Source organism: Callorhinus ursinus, unplaced genomic scaffold (genome assembly GCF_003265705.2).
Source record: "Callorhinus ursinus isolate GAN/ISIS: 27379988/994484 unplaced genomic scaffold, GSC_fseal_2.0 scaffold10, whole genome shotgun sequence".
NCBI classification, from domain to species: domain Eukaryota; kingdom Metazoa; phylum Chordata; class Mammalia; order Carnivora; family Otariidae; genus Callorhinus; species Callorhinus ursinus.
In genome coordinates this window covers 32,411,065-32,434,219 of record NW_027397072.1, presented here as the reverse complement: position 1 = coordinate 32,434,219, position 23,155 = coordinate 32,411,065, and the positions used below count along the sequence as shown (strand labels likewise).

Here is a 23,155-nt window from a genome sequence, read left to right as displayed (position 1 = left end):
CTCTTCTATTTTAGGACTAGTCTGAAGATTTGGTATTAATTCTTTTTTGACTGGTAGAATTCACTTATGAGGCCATTTCACCCTTTTCTTTGTGGGCATATTTTTTATTATTCAATTTCTTCATTTGTTATGGGCATAGTCAGATTTTATTTTTCTTGAGTCAGTTTTGATATTTTGTCTTTTTAAGCATTTGTTCAACCACATTGTCTAATTTGGCTGCATAAAACTATTTGTATTATTCTGTTAACCATTTTTAATTTCTATAGGTGATTATGATTTGAATAACTTTTCTCTTTTTTCTTAGTCTAAAGATTCATCAATTTTATTGAACTTTTTGAAGAACCAACTTTTTTTTTAAGATTTTTGTTTATTAATTTGTCAGAGAGAGAGAGAGAGAGCACAAGCAGGGAGAGTGGCAGGCAGAGGGAGAAGCAGGCTCCCTGCTGAGCAAGGAGCCCAATATGGGACTTGATCCCAGGATCCTGGGATCATGACCTGAGCTAAAGGTAGACGTTTAAACAACTGAGCCACCCAGGCATCCCAAAAACCAACTTTTTGTTTTATTGATTTTTTTGCTTTCTCTGATGAGGAGTCAGTCATTAAGCATATTGTTCCCTTGTACATGAATGGATCTTGCTTACTGTTTTCAAGATATTCTCTTTATCTTTGGTTTTTGACAGTTTGGCTATAATGTATCTAGAACTGGATCTCCTAATATTTATCCTACTTGGGATTCATTTAGCTCTTGAATCTGTAGATCAATGTTTTCCATTAAACTTGGAATAATTTTGGCCATTATTTCTTTCAATATTTTCTTCTTCCCCTTTTTCTCACTTCTCTTTCTGGGAATGTCATTTCATTTATGTTGGTACTATTGATTTTGTACCACAGGCCTCTGAGGCTCTGTTCATCTTCAGTTTTTTTTCCCTCTCTTGCATACTTGTCTTTTTCTATTAATCTGTCTTCAGATTCATTGATTCTTCTGCCATCTCAAATCTGATATTGAGCCCACCTAGTGAATTTTTCATTTCAGTGGTACTTTTCGACTCTAAAATTTCCATTTCATTCTTTTTTTCTTTTTTACTTTTCATTTTGCTGTTGAGATTTCCTATTAAGTCATTGTCGTATTTTTCTTTAATTCTATAAATTATATTGCTTTAATTATTTGAACATATTTATAATTGTTGCTTTAAAATCTTTGTCAGCTAATAAAATAGCTGGATCCATTCAGAATCCATTTTTATTGCCTTTTTTTTTCTCAGTATCAGGCACACTTTCCTTTTACTTAGCATGTCTCATGATTTTTTTTAATTGAAAACTGAACACTTTAGATAATATATCTATGCTGGATTCCAGTTTTCTTCCTAGGGCTTTATTTGTGGGTTTGTTTTGTTTTTGTTTTTGCAACCTGCCTGTATTCCGGCATCATCTCCTTCCAAGTGTGTGACTGTTGATATCTGTGTTCAGTTTTTTATTTTTTTAGCCTGGCTCTCTAGGACTCACCATTGTGTGCATAGTTTAGTAGTCACCAATAATTTGGGCAGCAGTGGGACTTAAACAACTCTAGCCATAGTGTTTCACCCTCTTCCAGTGGATCAGTGTGTATGTTGGAGAGTGCATTCATAGTTCAGTCAGTCCTCAAACCTGCCTCAACTTTAACTTCCCTCAGGGCCTTCCCTTACCTTCCCTGTGCATTCCTCATATTTTCTCAGTTAGCCAGAGATATGTAAAGCCAACCTAGCCCTTCTATTGGTCTTTCATTTCCATGATCTTCCCATAAATTTTTGGCTAGTCTGCAGCTCACCCCTACCGGAACCACATCCTTAGGCTTTCAAAGCGGTGGGGGTTTTCCCCATATGTTTCCTACTGAATTTGTAAGAATTTTACTGACAGTATTGTCACAGGTTTTCAGCCTGTCACAGGTTTGAGCCATGTCAAGCACATTTTCTCTTGGAGTAAGGCTTCTGGTTCATGGCCAGTTCACAGTGGTAGAACTGCTGCACCTGCTGAGCTAGGGGGCGGGGGTAGAGGAAGAATGGCAGCAGACTCTTGTAAGAAGCCACAGATTCCCATTGTCCTTAGTGGAATTCTAACTTATCATGAATAAATACTTCTCAATTTGTTTTTTGCCTTTGGTTGATTTCCAGAGCCCCCAAACTGTTACGGGTTGGTTTTGGTTTGGGTTTTAGGTTTTTTTTTGAAAATTTTGCCTGGTCTTATGTTTTAGGAGGAGGATTGACCAACTTCTTTACCCCACAGTAGTCAAACTCTGACCCCCGGTGCTTTTTCATGGAATTAAAAAAAAAACACAAAAAACAAACTATTATACAGAAACCACTCTAAATTCTCAATCTCTAACTAGGTAAGTTTTTGTAAACTCTGTTTTTCTAGAAAATTATCCATTTCATCTAAGTTTTCAGATTCATCTTTATAGATGCCTAGGAAGTAGCCTCATGATTAAAAAAAAAAGTTCTCTTTTGATATTACTTCTTGTCATTCCTAATTTTGTATATTCATTCTTTCTCCCTTTTTTCTTGATTAAGCTAGTTATAGGTTTGTTTTAAATTTTTTAAGGAACTAGGATATGGGTTTATTAATAAGACCTATTATTTTTGTATCCTCTATTAATTTCTGCTTCAATTTTATTGTTTCTTGTGCTTTGTTTTGGTTTATTTTGTAGTTCTCTTTTTAGGTTGTTGAGTTTAATTTGTTATTTTTACTCTTTTTTTCTTCTATATAGTTTTGATCTCTGGATTTTTTTCCCCCTGATTTCTATATGTCAGGGTATCTCAACCATGGCATTATGAACATTTTGGGTAGAAAATTCTGTATTGTGGGGTTCTGTCCTGTGCATTGAGGGGTACTTAGCATCCTTGGCCTCTGCATACTCATAACAGTCAAAAATATCTCCAGACATTGAAAAATTCCCCTGCGGGCCAAAATCACCCCCAGTTGAGAAACCCTGCTTTGAATGTATCTCATTGATTTGATATGTAGTATTTTCATTATTATTATTTTTTAATTCCATTATTTCAGTTTGTATTTCCCCCTTTACCCAACAGGTATTTAACTGAAGGCTTTTTTAGTTTCTAGGAAGAAAGTCTTTTTTTATTATATATATGTATATATAATATAAATATAAGTATGTATAAATAATATATGTATTATGTATGTATTAAATATATATATTTAAATTGTTCTAATTTCTAGTTTGATAGTTTGTGATCAGAATGTTTTTATAATATTTCTAGTTTATGAAACTTTCTAATGTTTTTTTGTAACCTAATATATAGTCACTTTTTTCTTTTTTTTTAAAGATTTTATTTATTTGAGAGAGCGAGAATGAGAGAGAGAGAGCACATGAGAGGGGGGAGGATCAGAGGGAGAAGCAGACTCCCCACTGAGCAGGGAGCCCGATGCGGGACTCGATCCCGGGACTCCAGGATCATGACCTGAGCTGAAGGCAGTCGCCTAACCAACTGAGCCACCCAGGCACCCTACACAGTCACTTTTTATAAATATTCCATATGTGCTTGAGAAGAAGGTATATTTTAAATTATCAGAGTATAAATTCAATGTATTTCTCTCCTAAAGGTCTACGTTATTGGTTACATTGTTTAGGTCTTCTACATAGTTACATATCTTTTGTTCATTTACCTTGCCTTTTCCTGAGAGTGATGGTTTGTTTTTTTTTTTACCTTTTTTTTTTTTTTTTTAGAGAGTGACGGGTTTAAGTTTCATTATTAGTGTGTTTCTATACATGTCTTCTTGCATGTCCTAAAGTTTCTGCTTTATAACAGTAATTGCTATGTTTTTGGGGGGCTTTTATATCTTCACTGTGAATTGTGGCTTTAGCATTAAAAATACCCCCCTTTTGTTGTATTTAAAGCTTTTTGTAGTTTTAATTCTACTTCATCAGATAGCAGGATCATAAATCTCCTTTCTTAATGTTTTCATTTGTCCCGAATACCTTTGCTTGTTTTATTTTTTTTTAAGATTTTATTTATTTATTTGAGAGAGAGAATGGGAGAGAAAGCATGATCAGGGGGAGGGGCAGAGAGAGAGGGAGAAGCAGGCTCCCCGCTGAGCAGGGACCCCACTGAGGGACTCAATCCTGGGACTCCAGGATCATGACCTGAGCTGAAGGCAGTTGCTTAACCAACTGAGCCACCCAGGCACCCTGTCTTTTTATTTTTAACCTTTCTGAGTCACTTTAGATGTGTCTCTTGCATAGAGCTTATACTTAGATCTTGCTTTGTGAGCCAAATTGAAAATCTTTTTCATTTAATACATGAGTTAAGCTCATTCATATTTATTGATATCACTGATATTAGTCTTTTCTCTGTCATATTATAATTTTTATGTGTACAATTTTTTTAAGATTTTTTTTTCATTTTTATTTATTCATGAGAGACAGAGAGCGAGAGAGAGGCAGAGGGAGAAGTAGGCTCCCAAGGAGCAGGGAGCCCGATGCGGGACTCGATCCCAGGGCCCTGGAATCGTGACCTGAGCTGAAGGCAGATGCTTAACCATCTGAGCCACCCAGGCACCCTATGTGTACAATGTTAATCTGTGTTTCTTTCTCTATGTATTGTGTTTGATTTTTATTTCTTACATTTCTTTGGATATTTTCTTAATGCTCCTAGTCCCTGCTTTCTTATTTAACCTTCTATTCTCTGGTTTGTCTGTTTTTAATGGTATATTTTACTCTTCCATCTATTCAATTATCAATGAGTTTATTCTGCTTTCTTCTTTCCCTTTCCATTTCTTAAACATTTTTTTTAAAGATTTTATTTATTTATTTGACAGAGAGACAGCGAGAGCAGGAACACAAGCAGGGGGAATGGGAGAGGGAGAAGCAGGCCTCCCGCTGAGCAGGGAGCCCGATGTGGGGCTCGATCCCAGGACCCTGGGATCATGACCTGAGCCGAAGGCAGATGCCTAACGACTGAGCCACCCAGGCGCCCAAACATATTTTTAATTGCATTATTTTCTACACTGTCAGCATTTCTAATGTTTATGTTATTCTTCCACTCTTCTTCTCACCTTTGCTATAGTCTTCAATTAAATATATTAAATGCTTACTGTAGATCTCTTCCTGAAGTTTTCTCAGTCAGCTCTTGGGTGAAAGTTATCGCCTTGTAGATTCTTTGAGAAGGTTCATGAATACAGTATTCCTGGAGGTCCTGCATATTTCAAACTGTATCTGTCTATAACTTTGCTACTTGAAGGACATCTTGGTTGAGTGTAAAATCCTGGCTTTCACTTTCTTCTCTTGAATTTCTTCAAAAGCCTGCTATATTTTTATGTTGCATGGTGTGTTCTCTTGACAAATTTGATGTCACTCTCATTCTCCTACACTTCAGTTTAGTCTTTATGCCTGCAGGCTATGAGAGTATTTTCTTTGATAGTTTTATTCAAATACATCTTTGAGTTGATTGTTCTGATTCAGTTTTCCCAACTACTGATGGGCCTTTTCAATATGTATACTCCGATCTTATTTTGTTGCCAGAAAAATTTCATAGTTTATAGTTTCAATTATTGGTTCTGTTCCACTGTTTTGTTTTCTTCAGAGACTCTAGTTGGGTCTCTGAACATGTTGGGTCTTCTTTGCCTGTCTTCCATTTCAACCACTTTCTCTCTAAACTTTCCTACTTTTTTTCTCATTTTTATTCTCTTAATTGTTCTGCCTTTTTAAAATTCTACTTATTAAATTTTCATTGGCATCTTGTGTTTTTTTAGCCTTTATCTGTGAAATGATTTTTTGTCTTTTTCTTTTGTTTCTTTCCTGAGTTCAGTCAACTGTCTTCCTTCCTTCCTTCCCTCCTCCCTCCCTTCTTCCTTTTCACTTCTAGTCTTATTTGAATTTCTGATTCAAAGTTGCTTTTCATGGGGTACCTGGGTGGCTCAGTCAGTTAAGCTCTGACTTCAGTTCAGGTCATAATCCTGGGGTCCTGGGATTGAGCCCCAGGGAGCCTGCTTCCTCTCCCCCTGTTCCCCACCCCACTCATGCTTTCTCTTCCTCTCTTTCCCAAATAAATAAAATCTTTTTTAAAAAGTGCTTTTCATATCTCCAGATGAATGTTAGAAGATATTTAAATCAGTTTGGAGTGTTGTATTAGTTTTCTTCTTCATTTTTAGGTTTTTTTTTTTTTGGTATGATTTTCATCCATGAAAATGTCCAATTCTCATTTCTATTTTCTTCCAGTAATAGGTTTGTGTGGAGACTGCTTTTCTCTATTTTATTTCCTGGGCAGGTTTTGTCTTGTAATAATTGACAGTAATCCTAGCTCAAGAGAGTTCTTTTCTGTCATTGTACCAAAGTTCAGTTTCTTTAATGAGTAGCACTTTTTTTTTTTTAATTAGTGGTGAAGAGATTTGCATGTCCTTCAGTTTTGGGGTTCTCTTTTGTCTTGCAGGGGCACAAGTTTATCCCTCTTGCTTCTTTTTCCCTTCACTATCCAGTCTCTGACAGAGATTGATAAGTCTCTCCCTTCCTTCTTGCCCAAGAGTAGTGTCACACTGACTGATACCCCCTCAGTATCCATGACTTTTACGTCCCTTCCCTGGGGCAAATACTCTGATCTACCAGGACACACTTAATATTTTTGCACTTGTGATGTATTTTCTCTTCAGGGGTTGGAGGGGGGATGATTTTAAGTCTATCTTAGGCTCTTTGTTTCCTCTTCTCTCTTCACAGTTTTTCCAGATCCCACCCCATTCCTGTATTTGCTCTCTGCAAAGGCTTATAGTGGGACCTTAAGAGATATCTCTTCCAGAATTTGGAGTTTACTTTTCTACTTAAGTTTGTAAATTCCTCTGTCTTCCTGTTATTTTGGAAGCATTACATTTATGTGGTTTTATTGTTCTGGTTGATTTCTACAGTTGCAAGAAAGCTATGTGAGGAGATTTGATTTAGATAGCCACCATTATCCTCAACTATCTCAAAGTTCTCCACCATATATGTCTTCACAAGCCATTTAGGTATAATGTGGAGCAGATCTGAGAACTTTGGGTAGGGGTAGAGGATAGGAAAGAAGGCATTTAATTTAATACAAATGATTTCGACATGATTCTATTTGTGTAGAGATAGTCATCAAACAGATAGTTGGTCTGTACCTCAGGTAAGATATTAGGAATTACTGCTTCTTACTCAGGTAGAGTCCTAGTAAGCTGGAATTAGAGCCATAAATCCCTTTGAGTAATTTCTGCCTTGGTCTAACTCCTGCCTACATGCTCAGACTCATCTTCCATGAACATGTAAAGGCTTTAGAAAACAGATACTATTGAGAGGTTACCAGATAAAGTACTATTTTCTGGTGCTTTATTTTATTATATTCAGAAGTTTGATTGATGGGACTGAGAGATCTAAATAATAGTCTGAGAACTCAATCACTATGAAGCCATTTGGGGAAAAAATTGTAGATCAATAGATCAAATCATCTACCTAGAGGGAAATAAAATAATACTGACAAATACCATAATTAAGCTTTTTGGCATATTTGTAGCTTATTCCAGTAACCATAGGGCTTATCAAGCAGGTTAAATTCATAAATTCACAAAGATTTATACCAATAACTTTCTAAAGCAAATTTCTAGTATCTACTGTTTTCTTCCCTATCACCTATAACTAGGCTAAAGAACAAATGTATGCATGTTTGTATCTAAACACATTTAAGATAATAATATCTATGTAACAATTCAGTATAACTAATAGAGTTTTCAGAACATGATCTGTGATGAATTTTCCATGTTTTTAAAGTGTTTTTGCTTCCATTTTCTCCCTTTAATATGAGAGAGAATAGAATCTCCAAAAATATATATATAGCATTGTAGAATAGTTTAGTAATAGTCATTTACCCAGGTAAACACTTTTCCCAGTTGTGTATTTCTATGGTGGCAAGAAAGTGTAGATGATTTCTTTCTCCATTGAGACAATCTGTGGATGGAAAAGATGTTAGTGAAGTGAAAAAGAAAAGAAAAGATAAAGGGTACTCATTTGAAACATGAGAAATTTATAAAGTGGTCAACTCTTTCACTTGACATTTTATTATTACTAAGGCCTGGATTGTGCATTCTTTTGAATTAACTGAGAGGCAGTATAGCGTAGTGATTCAAATTGTGATCTCTGGAACCTGACTGCCTGGGTTCTAACTTCATACTAGCTTCATTTTGTCTTGGTTTTATCATCCACATAATTGGATAAAAATAGCACTTCATAAAATGGTTGTACACATAAGATGTAATTTTCATAGGACAATGTTACTTAAGTGCTAACTATTATCACTATTAGATTATATTAAGATTCTGCTGGATAAAGTGGGGTGGGATTTTTGAGACTTATTCGAATTTTTATATTTTTAATTCCTAGACTGATTTATTTAATAATGTTGGCCTTATTTGTTATTTAATATGTAATCCCAATCACCATGAAATTCACAAGTGGGTGAGGCAGGACAGAAAAATTAAATATTTCCATGGAAATGAAGATAAAAGAAAGCATTCATGAAAAATTAGAGAGACCTGTCTTCTTTTTTGTGCTTTTTATTTTTTGGGGGAGCTAAGAATTTAAGGACCTGTTCCTTCATACATATAAAATCTAAGAGCAATAGATGATGCGCCAGAAAGATGTCACTGTTTGTAATGGCAGCTTTGTTCCACAGTCCACATCTACTCTTTCTTCTCTCCACCAGGTGGAAGTATAGCACTTTGTACATGTCTTGTTCTCGCGTCTTCCTAGTTCCCCTAGTCCAAGGGGTGAGGAGGGAAAAGATAAACACTGAATGCAAGAGTATGAAATGTTCCTTCAGCTGGATTTTACAGCACCATATTTTCATCATTTACTTGAGGATAATGCAAATAGACTAGATAATGTTCCTTTCCACAAATTCTTTAATTCAACTGAGGTAAACACAGACCCATTATAAGAAATATATTAAATCTTTGCAGTAGCTGGAAGAACCACATTAAGACAACAGAATTACCAAAATAATGTTCAAATATTTTTAAGTGTATTTAAAATTATTTGGTGGAAATAAATCTTTGGCATCCTGAGTAAATCGGTTTTATATATGAGACTGTGAGAACATTGTCCTTGATCACTTGATTAAGCTGAGTCATCTTATTTTCCAGGTGTAACATTGTGCTGCAAGCCAATCAATACAGTAATTTAAGTCCTTTCAACTATAATGGAAAAGTATGAAAAATTAGCTAAGATTGGAGAAGGGTCCTATGGGGTTGTATTCAAATGCAGAAACAAAACCTCTGGACAAGTGGTAGCTATTAAAAAATTTGTGGAATCTGAAGATGATCCAGTTGTTAAGAAAATAGCACTAAGAGAAATACGTATGTTGAAGGTAGGTTAACTTTCTCTGTATATCTATAACATCATGGTATTGGATGAAATATGTATACCAACATTACAATCTGAATGAATTTCAAAGTGATTTTTTTTTTCCTCATTGGACTTAATTTCTTGGTATCAGCAACTATGGAAAATAAATTATTACTTTGGACTTTTGGCAGTTCTGATATTGAAGTACTTCCATTCTGGTTGGTAAATATCCACTGACCTAAGTCCTTTGGCCCAGTGTTTACCCCCCCTCCCCCAGCCTTGGCCTTTCTCTGCCTTACAGCCCTCCCAAATCCTTCTCCCCACAAACCAGCAACTGAAAGAACATCTCCTGGCACAGGAGCCCACAGGACTGGACCCGTGCCGCTGTAGGCATCGATATGGGGCGGTCCTTCCTGCTCTCCGCTGGTTCTCAGGCATATTTAGCATCTGCCCCAGCTATGTATACACATTTTCCACAAAGACTTTGTTAGCTTTTTTTTTTTTTTTTTTTTTTTAATAAACTCTATGCCCAACGTGGGGCTTGAACTCAGGACCCAGAGATCAAATCACATGCTCTACAAACTGAGCCAGCCAGACACCCCTAAAGTTGTTTTTACTCTGAAAGGATTTGACATGTAAGATTCATAAGTCTTCAATGTAATTGTTTTCCTATCCTAGAACTCTCTGGTTTTAGAACCATAAAAGAACTTAGGGATGCTTCCCATCCAGCATCCTTATCTTATCAGAGAGGAAACTGAGGCACAGGACAGCACTTCTCAAACATTAATGTGGGAATTCCCCAGGTGACTTTGCTAAAACACAAAATTCTGAGTCAAAGGTCCGTGGTCAGCCTGAGATTCAGCATTTCCAGCAAACTCCCCAATGGTACAGACGGTGCTTGGTAGACCATACTTTGAGTAATAAAAGTGATTTCCTCAAGAACGCACAGCTGACGTTTACTTTATTTTTTGACGTTTACTTTTGACACGGGTCATCTTTTTTTAGGAAAACCCCAGAAATCAGTTTTAGAGGAATATAATAATTATCATATTATCTGTCCTTTGAAGTATTATTTACAGCAGGTTTCCTCAAACTATTAATAGTTTAAAATACAAGTTAATACACACGGAGTTTTCAAGATTACATCCATCGTAAAAACCGGGTCACTGTTACCTCACAGCCGGCAGAGGGCGCTAGTTAGCCAGCCGGCTTTGTCACAGAGCTAAGCTTACAGGGTGTGTCGGAATGGACTGCGAGTTGTTGTCTAATAAAAGTAATGCTTTTTATCCACCACCTCCCTCCTCCTCATGTCTGCAATGAAGGTTAACGCTCAGGTAGTACCTCCTGGGTCACAATGCCCAAATTTAAGAATGGACTTTCAGGTAAGAAGTAGCCAGATCCCACCTCAGCTTGGTGTCTGGGGATGGTTCTCATGATGTACTTCTTGCCAGTTTCGATATGTTGTCCCCCCCGCACGCCCGGAGCAGATTCCTTCCACAATAAACTTACCTTACCTTCCTCACATCCTCCTGTTACTTAAATGTGATTTGATTTTTGTCCTCCTTATTGCCTATGTTACTTATACAAGTCACTGTTTTTCTGACCTAAGTTAATTTCCTTTGCAAAGGGGATATAAATTCCTTATCTACCCAAAGACAGATTCGACCATGTTAGCTTCTATGAATCCCTTACTCTCCTGGCAAAGCCACTGTTTTCCTTCCATTGTGTGGCTTTCAGGGTCGCACAAAGCTGGCTTACCTGTGTGGCCTGTTTCCTCCACTCTGCCTCTCTGCTCTTTCAGGCAATGGCAAATTGATTTTGTGCTTTAGACATATTTAGACATATTTTTAATATGTAATAGAGTCATTTTTCCCAAACTGTTGAGCACATAGTTGCAGGGTGATTTTTTTTTCCCCCTCAAACCATGCTTACAGATACTGAAGTAGAGGATGCTATCGCTATTGGGCCTGCAAAATATTTCTTCAGCTCCTGCTATATACAAAATCCTGTGTTTCCTCTATATAGGTATCTCTCTGAGTAAGTGGCATAGGGTTTGACAAGTGATGTATCTAATATACTGGGAAAACAACAGGGAAGATGAGTTATATGTAAGTGGGAGTGATCAGATATGGTTTATAGCTTTTGTCCAGGAGTCCAGTCTGGTTAGCACCCTCTTTCAGAAGCATCCTGGTTTGCGTGCTTAATTATATGATCACCCTAGTTATAGGCAGGGTAACCGTATCTGCCTGTTTTCCTGGGACAGTCTTGTCTTATACTCCTTACCATGATGGGATGATAAATTATATAGTACTCTATGATGGGTTATCTTAATTAGAATTTTTCCTCTGGTTTACAACATTAAACAGAGGCTGCGTTGTGAAATGCTTCAGCTTGAGATAGAATTTAACACATAAAACATCTAAGCATAAGAGAAAACAATTGAATCAAAGAACAGAGCTGAAAACATGATAAATTAAAAACACCGTGGGGACTCCTACAATAGGAAGTTTAATCAGATTTGAAAGTTGGGATCTAGTATTTCTGAGAGCCAACACTAAAATTCAGACTGTTTAAATCTAGCTGACATTGGGGCGCCTGGGTGGCTCAGTCGTTAAGTATCTGCCTTTGGCTCAGGTCGTGATCCCGGGGTCCTGGGATCGAGCCCGGCATTGGGCTCCCCGCTCCGCAGGAAGCCTGCTTCTCTCTCTCCCATTCCCCCTGCTTGTGTTCCCTCTCTCACTGTGTCTCTCTCTGTCAAATAAATAAATAAAATCTTTTAAAAATAAATCTAGCTGACATTTATATTAAATGCATGGCAATATGCAAGCTAAATGGAGATTGATAATTTTTTATAACCTTTTACTCAATAATTCCATCTCCTCTGTCTTTTATCCAGGTTCCTTTATGACTTGGATATTTAGAATTTTCACAAAATCCATAAAATATTTATGGTATCAGTGTCCAGTATTTTATGTTGTGTACTTTATTTGCTATCTCTGGAGAGATTCAGGCAGTTTAATTACCATCTGTTACAGGTACATTAGAAGAAGAAGAAAACTGTCTTCTTTTTTTCTTCAACCTTAAAGTAGTTTCTCTTGTGAGTAACCTTAATAAAATTATCCACAAGAGATGCACAGAGAATGATAAACAAGGCCTTCTGTTGTTTAAATTGTGAGGGATCTGGGGAGAAACTGTCAGGAGAAACAAATAACCAAACTTTGTATTTCAATTCTTTTGCAGCAATTAAAACACCCAAACCTTGTGAACCTCATTGAGGTGTTCAGGAGAAAAAGGAAAATGCATTTAGTTTTTGAATACTGTGATCACACACTTTTAAATGAACTGGAAAGAAACCCCAAAGGGTAAGTAATCTGGAAACTGAGGCTCTATGTGGCCATTCAGTTTCATTATATGTGGGATTAACTGTGGCAAATTTCAGATCTGAAACACACTCCTCTTTCTGCCAAGATGCATCTGCTGGCTACCCCTCTCCCATCTTAGTTAGGATGTGCTCAGAGGAAAATAAATATTAACCTAGAGTAAAAATATTTAGGAAGACAAATCAACTGCAAATATAAATCACAGTGCATTTCAAGGCTAACTTATGTACAGGCAAACGTTGAAGATATTGCAGATTGGCTCCAGATCACTGCAATAAAGCAAATATTGTAATAAAGTGAGTCAAATGAATTTTTTGGTTTCCTAGTACATATAAAAGGTATGTTTACACTATATTGTAGTCTATTAAGTATATGACAGCATTATGTCTAAAAAACAATTGTACATACCTTAATTTTAAAATATCATATTGCTTTAAAAATACTATCACCTGAACTTTCAGCAAGTCATAATTGCTGATTGCAGATCAGCATAAAATATAATAATAATGAAAAAGTTTGAAATATGAGAATTACCAAACACAGAGACTCAGGTGAGCAAATGCTATCGGAAAAATGGCACAAGTAGACTTGCTCTACATGGGGTTCCCACAGACTTCCAATTTGTAAAAAACACAATGTCTGTGAAATGTAAAGCAAAGCACAATAAAGTGAAGGACAATAAAATGAGGTATGCCCTCTGAATTCAAGGAATGAACCATGGTTCAATATTAGAATTCATAAAATTCACTAACAGGTTAAAGGAGAAAAAAAAATACATGTGGTTGATAAAATTTGCAAAGGCAGTTGATAATTCAAGGTCCTTTCCTGGTTATTAAAAAAAAAAACCTTAGCAAACTAGGATTCAGATACCTCTGTAACACACGCACGTGCACACACACACACACACACACCCCTCTTCAAATCAACAGCTAACTTTATCCTCCATGCTAGAGGAACCACTGTTAAAATGAGAAACAAGGAAGTCAGTTGTCACCACTATAATGTAACATTGTTCTGAGAGCTCTAGCCAATGTAAACAAATAGAATGTATAACTTTGGAAGCAAGATTAAATCATCTTTATCTGGATGATAATATTCTACAAAATCTGAGAGAATTGCCTAAAGAGTCATTATAACCAGTGGAATTCAGTATAATGACTACAGCCCTCCGAACTCCACACACAAAAATTAACAGCTCTTGTATCAGTCAGCACTCTAGAAAATCTAGTGGAGAGGATCTCATTCAAATACCAACAACAAAAAAGTTTAGAATTAAAGATAAAAAGAATTGTTCAGACTCTACATAAAGACAACTTACAAAACTTAACTGAGGTACATAAATGATTTTTTTAAATGAACATATATTTCTGAATGGAAATATTCATTATTATAAAGATACTTCTCCCCCAATTTATTTATTTATTGCACAAAAATCTAATCAGAATGCCAATGGGATTTTAACTTGAAAATCAAGTTATCTAAATCAATAAATTTTTTTAAAAGAAGAAAAGGGACTTTAACTGCCAAATATTAAATCAATTAGTTTTAGAGATTCCCTTTGACAAAAAGTACCATAAACAAAACTAAAAAAGAAGTGGCAAGTTAGGTAATTTGTTTGGCAGATGAAGAATTAATATCATTTCATTTGCAGATTTTACAAATCAAATGTTTTGAAAGATTAACACCCAGTTAGAAAATATATTCATTTGGGGCGCCTGGGTGGCTCAGTCGTTAAGTGTCTGCCTTCGGCTCGGGTCATGATCCCAGGGTCCTGGGATCGAGCCCCACATCGGGCTCCCTGCTCAGTGGGAAGCCTGCTTCTCCCTCTCCCTCTGCTTGTGTTCCCTCTCTCGCTGTGTCTCTCTCTGTCAAATAAATAAATACAGTCTTTTAAAAAAAAAAGAAAGAGGGCACCTGGGTGGCTCAGTTGGTTAAGCGACTGCCTTCGGCTCAGGTCATGATCCTGGAGTCCCGGGATCGAGTCCCACATTGGGCTCCCTGCTCAGCAGAGAGTCTGCTTCTCCCTCTGACCCTCTTCCCTCTCGTGCTCTCTATCTCTCATTCTCTCTCTCTCAAATAAATAAATAAAATCTTTAAAAAAAAGAAAGAAAGAAAATATATTCATTCAAAAATACTTGAGTAGAATCCTACTGTTGTTCCAGCTAGGTGCTAAGGATATAGCAGTAAACAGAACATACAAAAAAGTTGCCTAACTTTATATAACTTACATGCAATTCCTACATGTAAAAGCAAATCATGAAAAAGAGGGAGGAAATGACAAATACACCTCGGAGAATATGTTTATCCTCCCTATCAATCAGAAAAATTAAAAAATTTAAGGTATCATTTCTTGCCGATCAAATTGGCAAAGAATTTTAAAAAACCAAAATGCCTAGCATTGTTAAAGTCGGGAATCAGGCACCCTCATTCATAGCTGGAGAGAGTATATAATTAGAATGGAAATTTAGCAGTATGTATGAAAATTCTTTAAGTGGTTTTAATCCTTTGACCAAGACATTCCATTTAGAGAAATTTATAATAGGTGCAAAAAGTTATACATAAGTGTTCAACACATCATTTACAACAACAAAAAATTGGGACTGACCTAATTTTCCAATAGTAAAGATTTGACTCAATGCACTTTGCTATATGCATATGATGGAACACTATGTATCCAACCCATTAAAAAGGAAGCTGTAGAATAATTCATGCCCTGGGGACATGTTCATGAAATGGTATGTGAAAAAAATGAAGTTAGAAAGTAGAATGTTCAGTGTAATTGAAATTTATTTTGAATTTGTCCCAATATCCCAGCAAATGCACATATTTTACTTTTACAATAAAAATTTAAAAACCAGTTTACATGATAAATTAATTCATAGTTCAACTTTATTATGAGTTAAATAAGATTTGTATTGGCTTAGAGGACAGATTGTTCAGCCATCCTGTAAGTTAATTTATAAATTAATGTACATTTTCATAAAGTTAGAAATGTAAACTTCATGTATTATTCAAGGCCCTGAAAATAAAACATACAATACATACAATACACATACCTGTTTAGTTGAACTAACCATCTTTCTCTTCTCTCTATGTACCATAAGCCTTCCTGCTTGTGGAACTTAGCTGATAGTCTTCCTTTAACCTGGAATATTCTAACTTATTCCATTTTCCCTATCTCTATCAGCATCTTGACAATGGGAAATCCTAGGGGTACCTGGCTGGCTTAGGTGGAAGAGCGTGTGACTCTTGATCTGGGGGTTGTAAGTTTGAGCCCCATGTTGGGTGTAGAGATTACTTAAAAATCTTTAGGGGCACCTGGGTGGCTCAGTCGTTAAGCATCTGCTTTCGGCTCAGGTCATGATCCCGGGGTTCTGGGATCGAGCCCCTCGTTGGGCTCCCTGCTCTGCGGGAAGCCTGCTCCTCCCTCTCCCATTCCCCCTGCTTGTGTTCCCTCTCTCGCTGTGTCTCTGTCAATAAACAAATAAATTCTTTAAAAAAATAAAATCTTTTAAAAATAAATAAAATGGGAAATCCTAGATATTCTCAACATCTCAGAGATTCCTCCACCTGGGTGGAATTGCTTCCCTCCTTTGCATAGCCACAGAGTTTGATTTTTTTAAATTTTTGTTATGTTAATCACCATACATTACATCATTAGTTTTTAATGTAGTGTTCCATGATTCATTGTTTGTGCATAATACCCAGTGCTCCATGCAGAACGTGCCCTCTTTAATACCCATCACCAGGCTAACCCATCCTCCCACCTCCCTCCCCCACAGAGTTTGATTTTTATCCTTGTTATGGTACTTGGTACTTCTGCCTTATGTGTTTTTATGTGCATTCTCTCTCTTACTGGGTTGTATTTTGAGTGCAGAATTCATATCTAATTCATCTTAATAACTTCCTCAGTGTACAGCATTCTTTCATTCACTTCAGGAGTATTTTATTGAGTACTTCTGCTGGTGCAGAGGGTACAAAGATATAGTGGCACAATCCTGCCTTCAAGAAGCTTAAAATCGAATGAAGAGACATTCAGAGTAGCAGTTACAAATGGCAATGCTGATTGGGTTAATGTTGGTACAACTGCAAGATCTGCCAGTCCCGGAGAATCAGGGAAGTATCTGCAGAGAAGGAAGGGTTTAGGCTGAGACTTTACAAAGGGAAGCGTTGGCCAGATGGACAGTCTTGGAGGAATGTGCAGAAAGAAGGAGCAAAGCATATACAGGCAACCTCTCATTCAGTATGTATTTAGCAACCACAAGGATATCTCTAAGTTTCTCGTTTTTTTTTTTTTTTTAAGTAATCCCTATACCCAATATGGGGCTCAAACTCATGACCCTGAGATCGAGTCTCACACTCTTCCAACTGAGCTAGCCAGGCATCCCCACAGGGATCACTGAACTACCTACTTTCCACTCTTTTAAGTCTTATAAGTGTATGTAGCAATGCCAGTGTATACACGTGCTTTGGGTCCACCCTGAGACTTGGATCTACATAGGGGAATGCAACTAGGAACAGTGCAAAACACGCCAGTCTTTTTATGAAATGCTGGGTACTTCCACATAACAGTGATTAATTTAAAGCATCCATCTACCTTCACTCCCTTCCTAAAACCTACTTAAATAACAGCCAAGAGAATGTAAAACCAGCGAATAGCAAACAGAGGTAAACAACCAGACCGCATACATACCAACCCTATTTGAGCCATTGTTTATTAGGGTAAATTCACAGTTTGGGGAATTAACTGGTGTGTGGATATGAGGCAATCAACAGAGGGGACATGTGGGATGAGCTGTGGGATGGTGAGCTGATGATCAAGAGACCCGAGTACTAACTTATATCATTAAGAAGAGCTGACTTCACACTAAGATGGTGAAAGTGTACTGCTTCCTCTGCCAAATGAAGCCTTTGATGTCCTCTACTTTTTGGATAGAGAAAACACTTGTTAGATCAATAGCTGCATCAATACTAAGTACTGAGACTGTGTTGGATTTGCTCAAGTAAAGAAACTACACGTATGTGAGGCAGCCGAAATTGGCATCACCTGATTAAACTTAAAACAATCTATTCCCCTTTCTCTAAGACCCTTCTGTGTTCTACACTAAATACAATGGGTAAGTTAATTGCTGTTGGGATAGAAATTGCCTCCCTGCCAGAGGAAGGATTTTCCTTCCCGTTGCACGATGTGTAATGGAATAATCCTGCCTTCAAGAAGCTTAGGATCTAATGAGGAATCTGAAATACAAAGGGATGGTTATAAGTGGTTATAGTGTTAGAAAACTATGAGCAGGTTTACAAAACGACAGCTGTCCACTCCCCTTCTGGCTGATAGGAACACATTATGCACATCCATGAGTCAGGCTTCAATTTCTTTTTTTTTTTTAACTTTAGCTTTATTGAGGTATAATTGACATATAAAAGATTTGAATTTCTCAATTAACTGTTCATAGAAAATTTCCCATAAGACAGGGTGTGGTTTGTTGGAAAGATGGCCGTGAATCATGAGTAACAAGAAATACATTGGTGAGTGTTGCACAAGCATCATGTCCCAGATAATGGAGTGGGGAGATCCTTTCTTTGAAATGGCTTCCTGATTTCAGTGGGGATCATTGGATCCCTGGACGAGAGGCCAAGTGGTAGTTCTTCATTTCCAGAATTGTAACAGGCAACAGAGCCGTAGTGATGATCAAAATTAATTGACCATAGGTTCTCTCGAACCAAAATAGATGGGACGATCACTAAGGTTCTATTTTTCAATAAAAATTGGTGTAGAGGCTTGACTTGAGTCACCACAATAGCCAGTTCACAGAACCAGGGCCTGTGACTAAAGGGAAGATGGCTTTTCTTGAGGAATGCCCTACAAAAACATCACACATCTGTTCTTAATTCTTCCTCTTAACCTGCCCCCAAAGTAGTCTGTAGCCATTTACCAGGACAGTCGGGCACTGGGAAAAGAGAAATACCCTATCTTTCAGGAATTAATAGACAAGTCTCTGAGGGAAAACCAGTCACCAATGACCTTGAAAGCCCCTGCAGTCAGTTTGGAGGGGATGGGGAGCAGGAAGCAGTAAGTCTGGTGGTGAATGCAATCTTGACTCAAATCCATCTCCTGGTAGTCCTGGTAGGTCCACAGATCCATCCTTGAGATTATTTCCCCATTTCCTAGTTGGATAATTGAGACAGATACTCTAGCAGATGCAGAAAGAGCCAGCTGACTGGTCCACGGAGTGAACACTGTGGTAGGAAGAGCCCAGTAGAAGGGCTGGCATGCTGCTGCTTCTTGACCAAAATAGAAAACCGGAAGCCCACTGCGCATTTGGGGAAGAGCACAGCTTGGCACTGCCATTATGGACTTTGGGGAGGCACAGTTGGGAGGTAGATGAGTGTGTTGCGTATGAAAAATCCTCTCCAACACTCCTATCGCCTCAGATCTTTGGATCTCCTCCTCCTCATTTTACTAATGAATTTCTGGCGTTCAACTTCAATTGCCATAGGCAATCCTTTAGCCAGGTTTTAATCAACCAGTTTAGCAATCAGCATTCCTAGCTGCTCCAGGTCATCTGGTGAAACTGGAATCTCTACTAAGTGTGCCCGTATTGTTATAATCGGCCCAGTTGAAAATTCTGATTCTTCCCCTCTGGTCCTACATCAGTGAAATCCATGCTCACAGGCATTCCCCATTGTAAATTAGCAAGATCTTATAGTTCTTTTGCTGTGTAAACCTTTTCCTCTGTTTGACTTTGTAACAGGCCCTGTGGGATATGCTGAACTCTGACTTTAGTTAAGGTTTGGGCACCTCTCAAGGTCTGAGAAGAATTGGCATCCCCATGCAACACAGCTACCTCAAGTGAGAACATTAGAGGGTTCTCGTCAAGGCAAAACCAGCCTCATCATATGAGTTTGGGGGCTAGTTTGCCTGACATGGGATGTTTGGTAGGAAGTTAGGGTGCTCTTAATTATATGAATACTCCTGAGTGCCACATTTCAATTCTTGAAGTATAGGTAGCTCTTTCTCAGTTAATTATAACTGAGAAATTAACTTCACGTAAGTTAAATCTATGTTGTCACTTAGCATCCTGCAGGATTATTCTCCGTGTTTGATTCTTCAGTCATTTCATGTTATTCCTATAGATCCATGAAGTGAGTCCTAAAGATACAAGTAATAACAGGTTCTTTTAGTGCAAGCACTGAAATTTCTGGTTTCCTAATTCCCTTGAATGAAGATATTAAAGCCTTATCCCTGTCCTTTATAAAAATTTGTCATGAAGTTAGAGCCAACCCGCCCCACTTTTTTTGTATTATTTATGTTTCCCGTATTATTCTGTCACACTCAGGCAAAGGCTTGCCTTGAATAGGCATTTTATTCCAGATGACCACAGGTGATGATTTAACAACTGTTGCATCTCGGTACCCATCTACCAGCTAGTCCAGTCACTAATGGTAATCAGGTTCTCCTGCCTTTAGACCCGATTAAATCAGATAGCCAATCCCCAAATTCCCAAGGCCTTGGTCTGTGGCCCACATCCACTTCTGGTAGCGTATTCTGAACTGGTCAGGGTTCAACAACAGAATTCACTCCAGCTGGTTTAAGCAGAAAGGGACTTATGACAGGGTGCTAGTTTATAAAATTTCTGAGAGTGCCAGAGAAACAAGCTTAGTTAAGTACCTACTAGATACCAGGTACCATCGAGGCCCCAGAGCCACAGTAGTGAATAAGACAAAGTCCCTGAATGGAAGGAAAGCACAGGGAGGGGAGGAGAATGAACAATAAACACAAAGATCTGGAAGCACAAACAAGCCGGGCATGCTCAGAGAATGGTGGAAACCATTGGGGCCAGGGTGAAGTATCTATGGGAATACGGGAGGAGGTTAACCGAAGTGGCGGTGTGAAGGGGATGGCAGACCGGAGTCAAGATGGGCTTGTAGTCTTGGATAGCAAACGTTGACTGAGGACTCATTTAGTCTCAGGTACTGACAGTGAACTCAGGTTTTCCCCCTGTGAAGTTATATAAGGAATTAAAGCAAAGCTGTTGAGTCCTGATGTCCACAGCAGGACCCCTTTGAGTGACGGAGAGAGCCAGTCCCCCAGCAATTGAGTCGGCATTCCCCCCTTGTGACACCCTTCTTCAGTCTTGAGCTAGGATGTCTAGTTTTTGCTCTCAGGCCTTCACTATGCCTTGCAGTATTTGTCTCTGCCCTTACCCGGCCTATAATATTTAAACACCGAGTGTTAGCTGACTTCTGAAGGTTTTATTTCACCTCAAAGCCCTTTGAAACATGGTGCCTGTGGCTGAATCCTGTTGCAATCCTCTCTTTCTGGAATGAGCCCTGTGCGAATCTGTCTTCTCTCCGATAACTATCTTCTTTTTGTAAGATCGGTGGTATGTGTTTGCCGCTGGTATTTTGTACATATGCTGTGTTGCCTATGATGGAACCTGCCTTCTCGGAGTCAGAGCTGTTCTGTTTCGAGCAGAGCCATGACCCATTCCCATGAGATGCCACGAAACAAACGTTCCTCTTCCACAGCAAGAGCTAAGGACTTTGCTACAGCATTCGTTCGTGCCTGGATCCATGTTATCAGCGCTAGAAACCTCAGTTCCACCAGTCTCTGAACCCTCGCCCCTATCTTGTTTCCCGATTCCAGGACTTGATTCCCCGTCCCTGCAGGGGCCCAGCATTCCGTGTCTACGTGTTCCTCTTGCAGGCCCTTGCAAGGCCTGATGTCCATTTCCCTTCCCTCCACCGCCACCTCTCTGACCAACATCACCAGATCTCACCTGCATTATTAAATCTGCCCCCTCATCAACCTCCCTGTCTCCACTCTGCCCACAGAAATCCACCCTCCATATTACACCACTGGCCTTCTTAAGTCCTTTCAATGACTTTCCTTTAGGCTTAGAGTAAAATCCAAACTAATTACCCAGATCTCTAAGGCCCTTGGCAATTTGGCCCCTGACAGCCTCACCAACTTCTTCACTCATCTTTGACCACACTGGCCTCCTAATTGTTTCTCCTACCCTCCCTGTTCTCACCTCAGGGCCTCTTGCTGTTCTCTTGGGGCTCTTCTTTCTGCAGGGTCTCCGGCCCATCCACTGGCCTCACCTGATCTCAGACCCTCATCCTAAACCTATGGAGATATGAAAGCCCAGACTCTTAGGAGATAGTCTTCCTAATAAACTTATGTAACATTGTTCTATTTTTACACATGAGGAAAACTGCAGGCACAGATAACTTGCCTGGGCTTCTAAAACTTGGAAGTGGTACAGATGGGATTTGAACCCTGCCTCATAGGGCTCAAAATGGCTGTACTATTCTTCCTGTCTCTTATAAAAACCTTTAAGCAGTGTTGTGTCTGGCATGGCTCTAGGCAAAGAGGGGAGAAAGATCAGGTTATATCAGAATTCAGGGTAGGGGGCAACTGCGTGGCTCAGTCAGTTAAGAGTCTGCCTTCAGCTCAGGTCATGATCCCAGGGTCCTTGGATCAAGCCCTGCGTCGGGCTCCCTGCTCAGCGGGAAGCCTGCTTCTCCCTCTCCCACTCCCCCTGCTTGTGTTCCCTCTCTTGCTGTCTCTCTCTGTCAAAGAAATAAAAGAAAAACAACTTAAAAAAAAAAAAGAATTCAGTGCAGGAAATAGAGATGGCTCTAGACACTTACAGCAGAATGGGATTTAACATTGAGAATTAGGGGCTTTCACAATATTAATAATACTTATTAGAAGAGTTGGAGTCAAAGGGCTGCCACCAGACCATGGATATCAAGAATGTGCCGTCATAATTGTGACCTGAAGTTAGAAAACTGCCCTGAGAAAAATACCTCCATGCATTTGTTGCTCTTTCTCGGCACGTACCGCAGCTTTGCATGGTGAGGTCTTGTAGCTGGTTCGATGCCTGAGTCATACAGAGGCTGTCCCATCCCTCTGTAAGGTCCACAACATCTGCAGGATGAGTTTAGTTTTTAAAAGTGATCTAAACATATGATTTAAATTTCCAAGTATGATAAAACATTAAGGCCAAGTAATGGGTATGTTTGGAATATTCGATCATTTTAAATTTTTTAATTAAAAAAGTCTTACAAGTAGACAGGAAAAGACATCTTGTGTCTCAGATTTTTGAAACTATGCAAACAGCCACCCCATCCCCACGAAAAGGGTTGAGAAACAAACAACACACGGATAAAAATATTTGCAGCACATATGCACACTCCAGTATATATTGAGTCTTCATGAATCAATTTTGTTTTATTTTTTTAAGAAGATTTTATTTATTTATTTGACAGAGAGAGAGACAGAGGGAACACAAGCAGGGGAAGTGGGAGAGGGAGAAGCAGGCTTCCCAAGGAACAGGGAGCCCAATGCGGGCTCAATCCCATGACCGAAGCTGAAGGCAGTCACTTAACCAATTGAGCCACCCAGGCGCCTGTGAATCAATTTTAAAAAAGG

The 23,155-nt window shown here is 38.5% G+C and overlaps 1 protein-coding gene across 4 annotated transcripts in view; it reads left to right on the top strand.

Moving 5' to 3' along the window:
* The window catches only part of CDKL4 (cyclin dependent kinase like 4), a 52,950-nt gene that overhangs the window by 5,694 nt on the left and 24,101 nt on the right, over window positions 1-23,155 (top strand). For 2 of the 4 annotated variants that reach the window (XM_073897327.1, XM_025867605.2), the window contains exons 2-4: window positions 8,694-8,906; window positions 9,133-9,356; window positions 12,575-12,696. In XM_073897327.1, coding sequence (XP_073753428.1) covers window positions 9,189-9,356; window positions 12,575-12,696 — 290 coding nt within the window. In that variant the 5' untranslated portion in view covers window positions 8,694-8,906; window positions 9,133-9,188. The remainder of the gene's footprint in view (window positions 1-8,693; window positions 8,907-9,132; window positions 9,357-12,574; window positions 12,697-23,155) is intronic. The other 2 variants (XM_073897326.1, XM_073897328.1) reach the window with 1 other exon arrangement.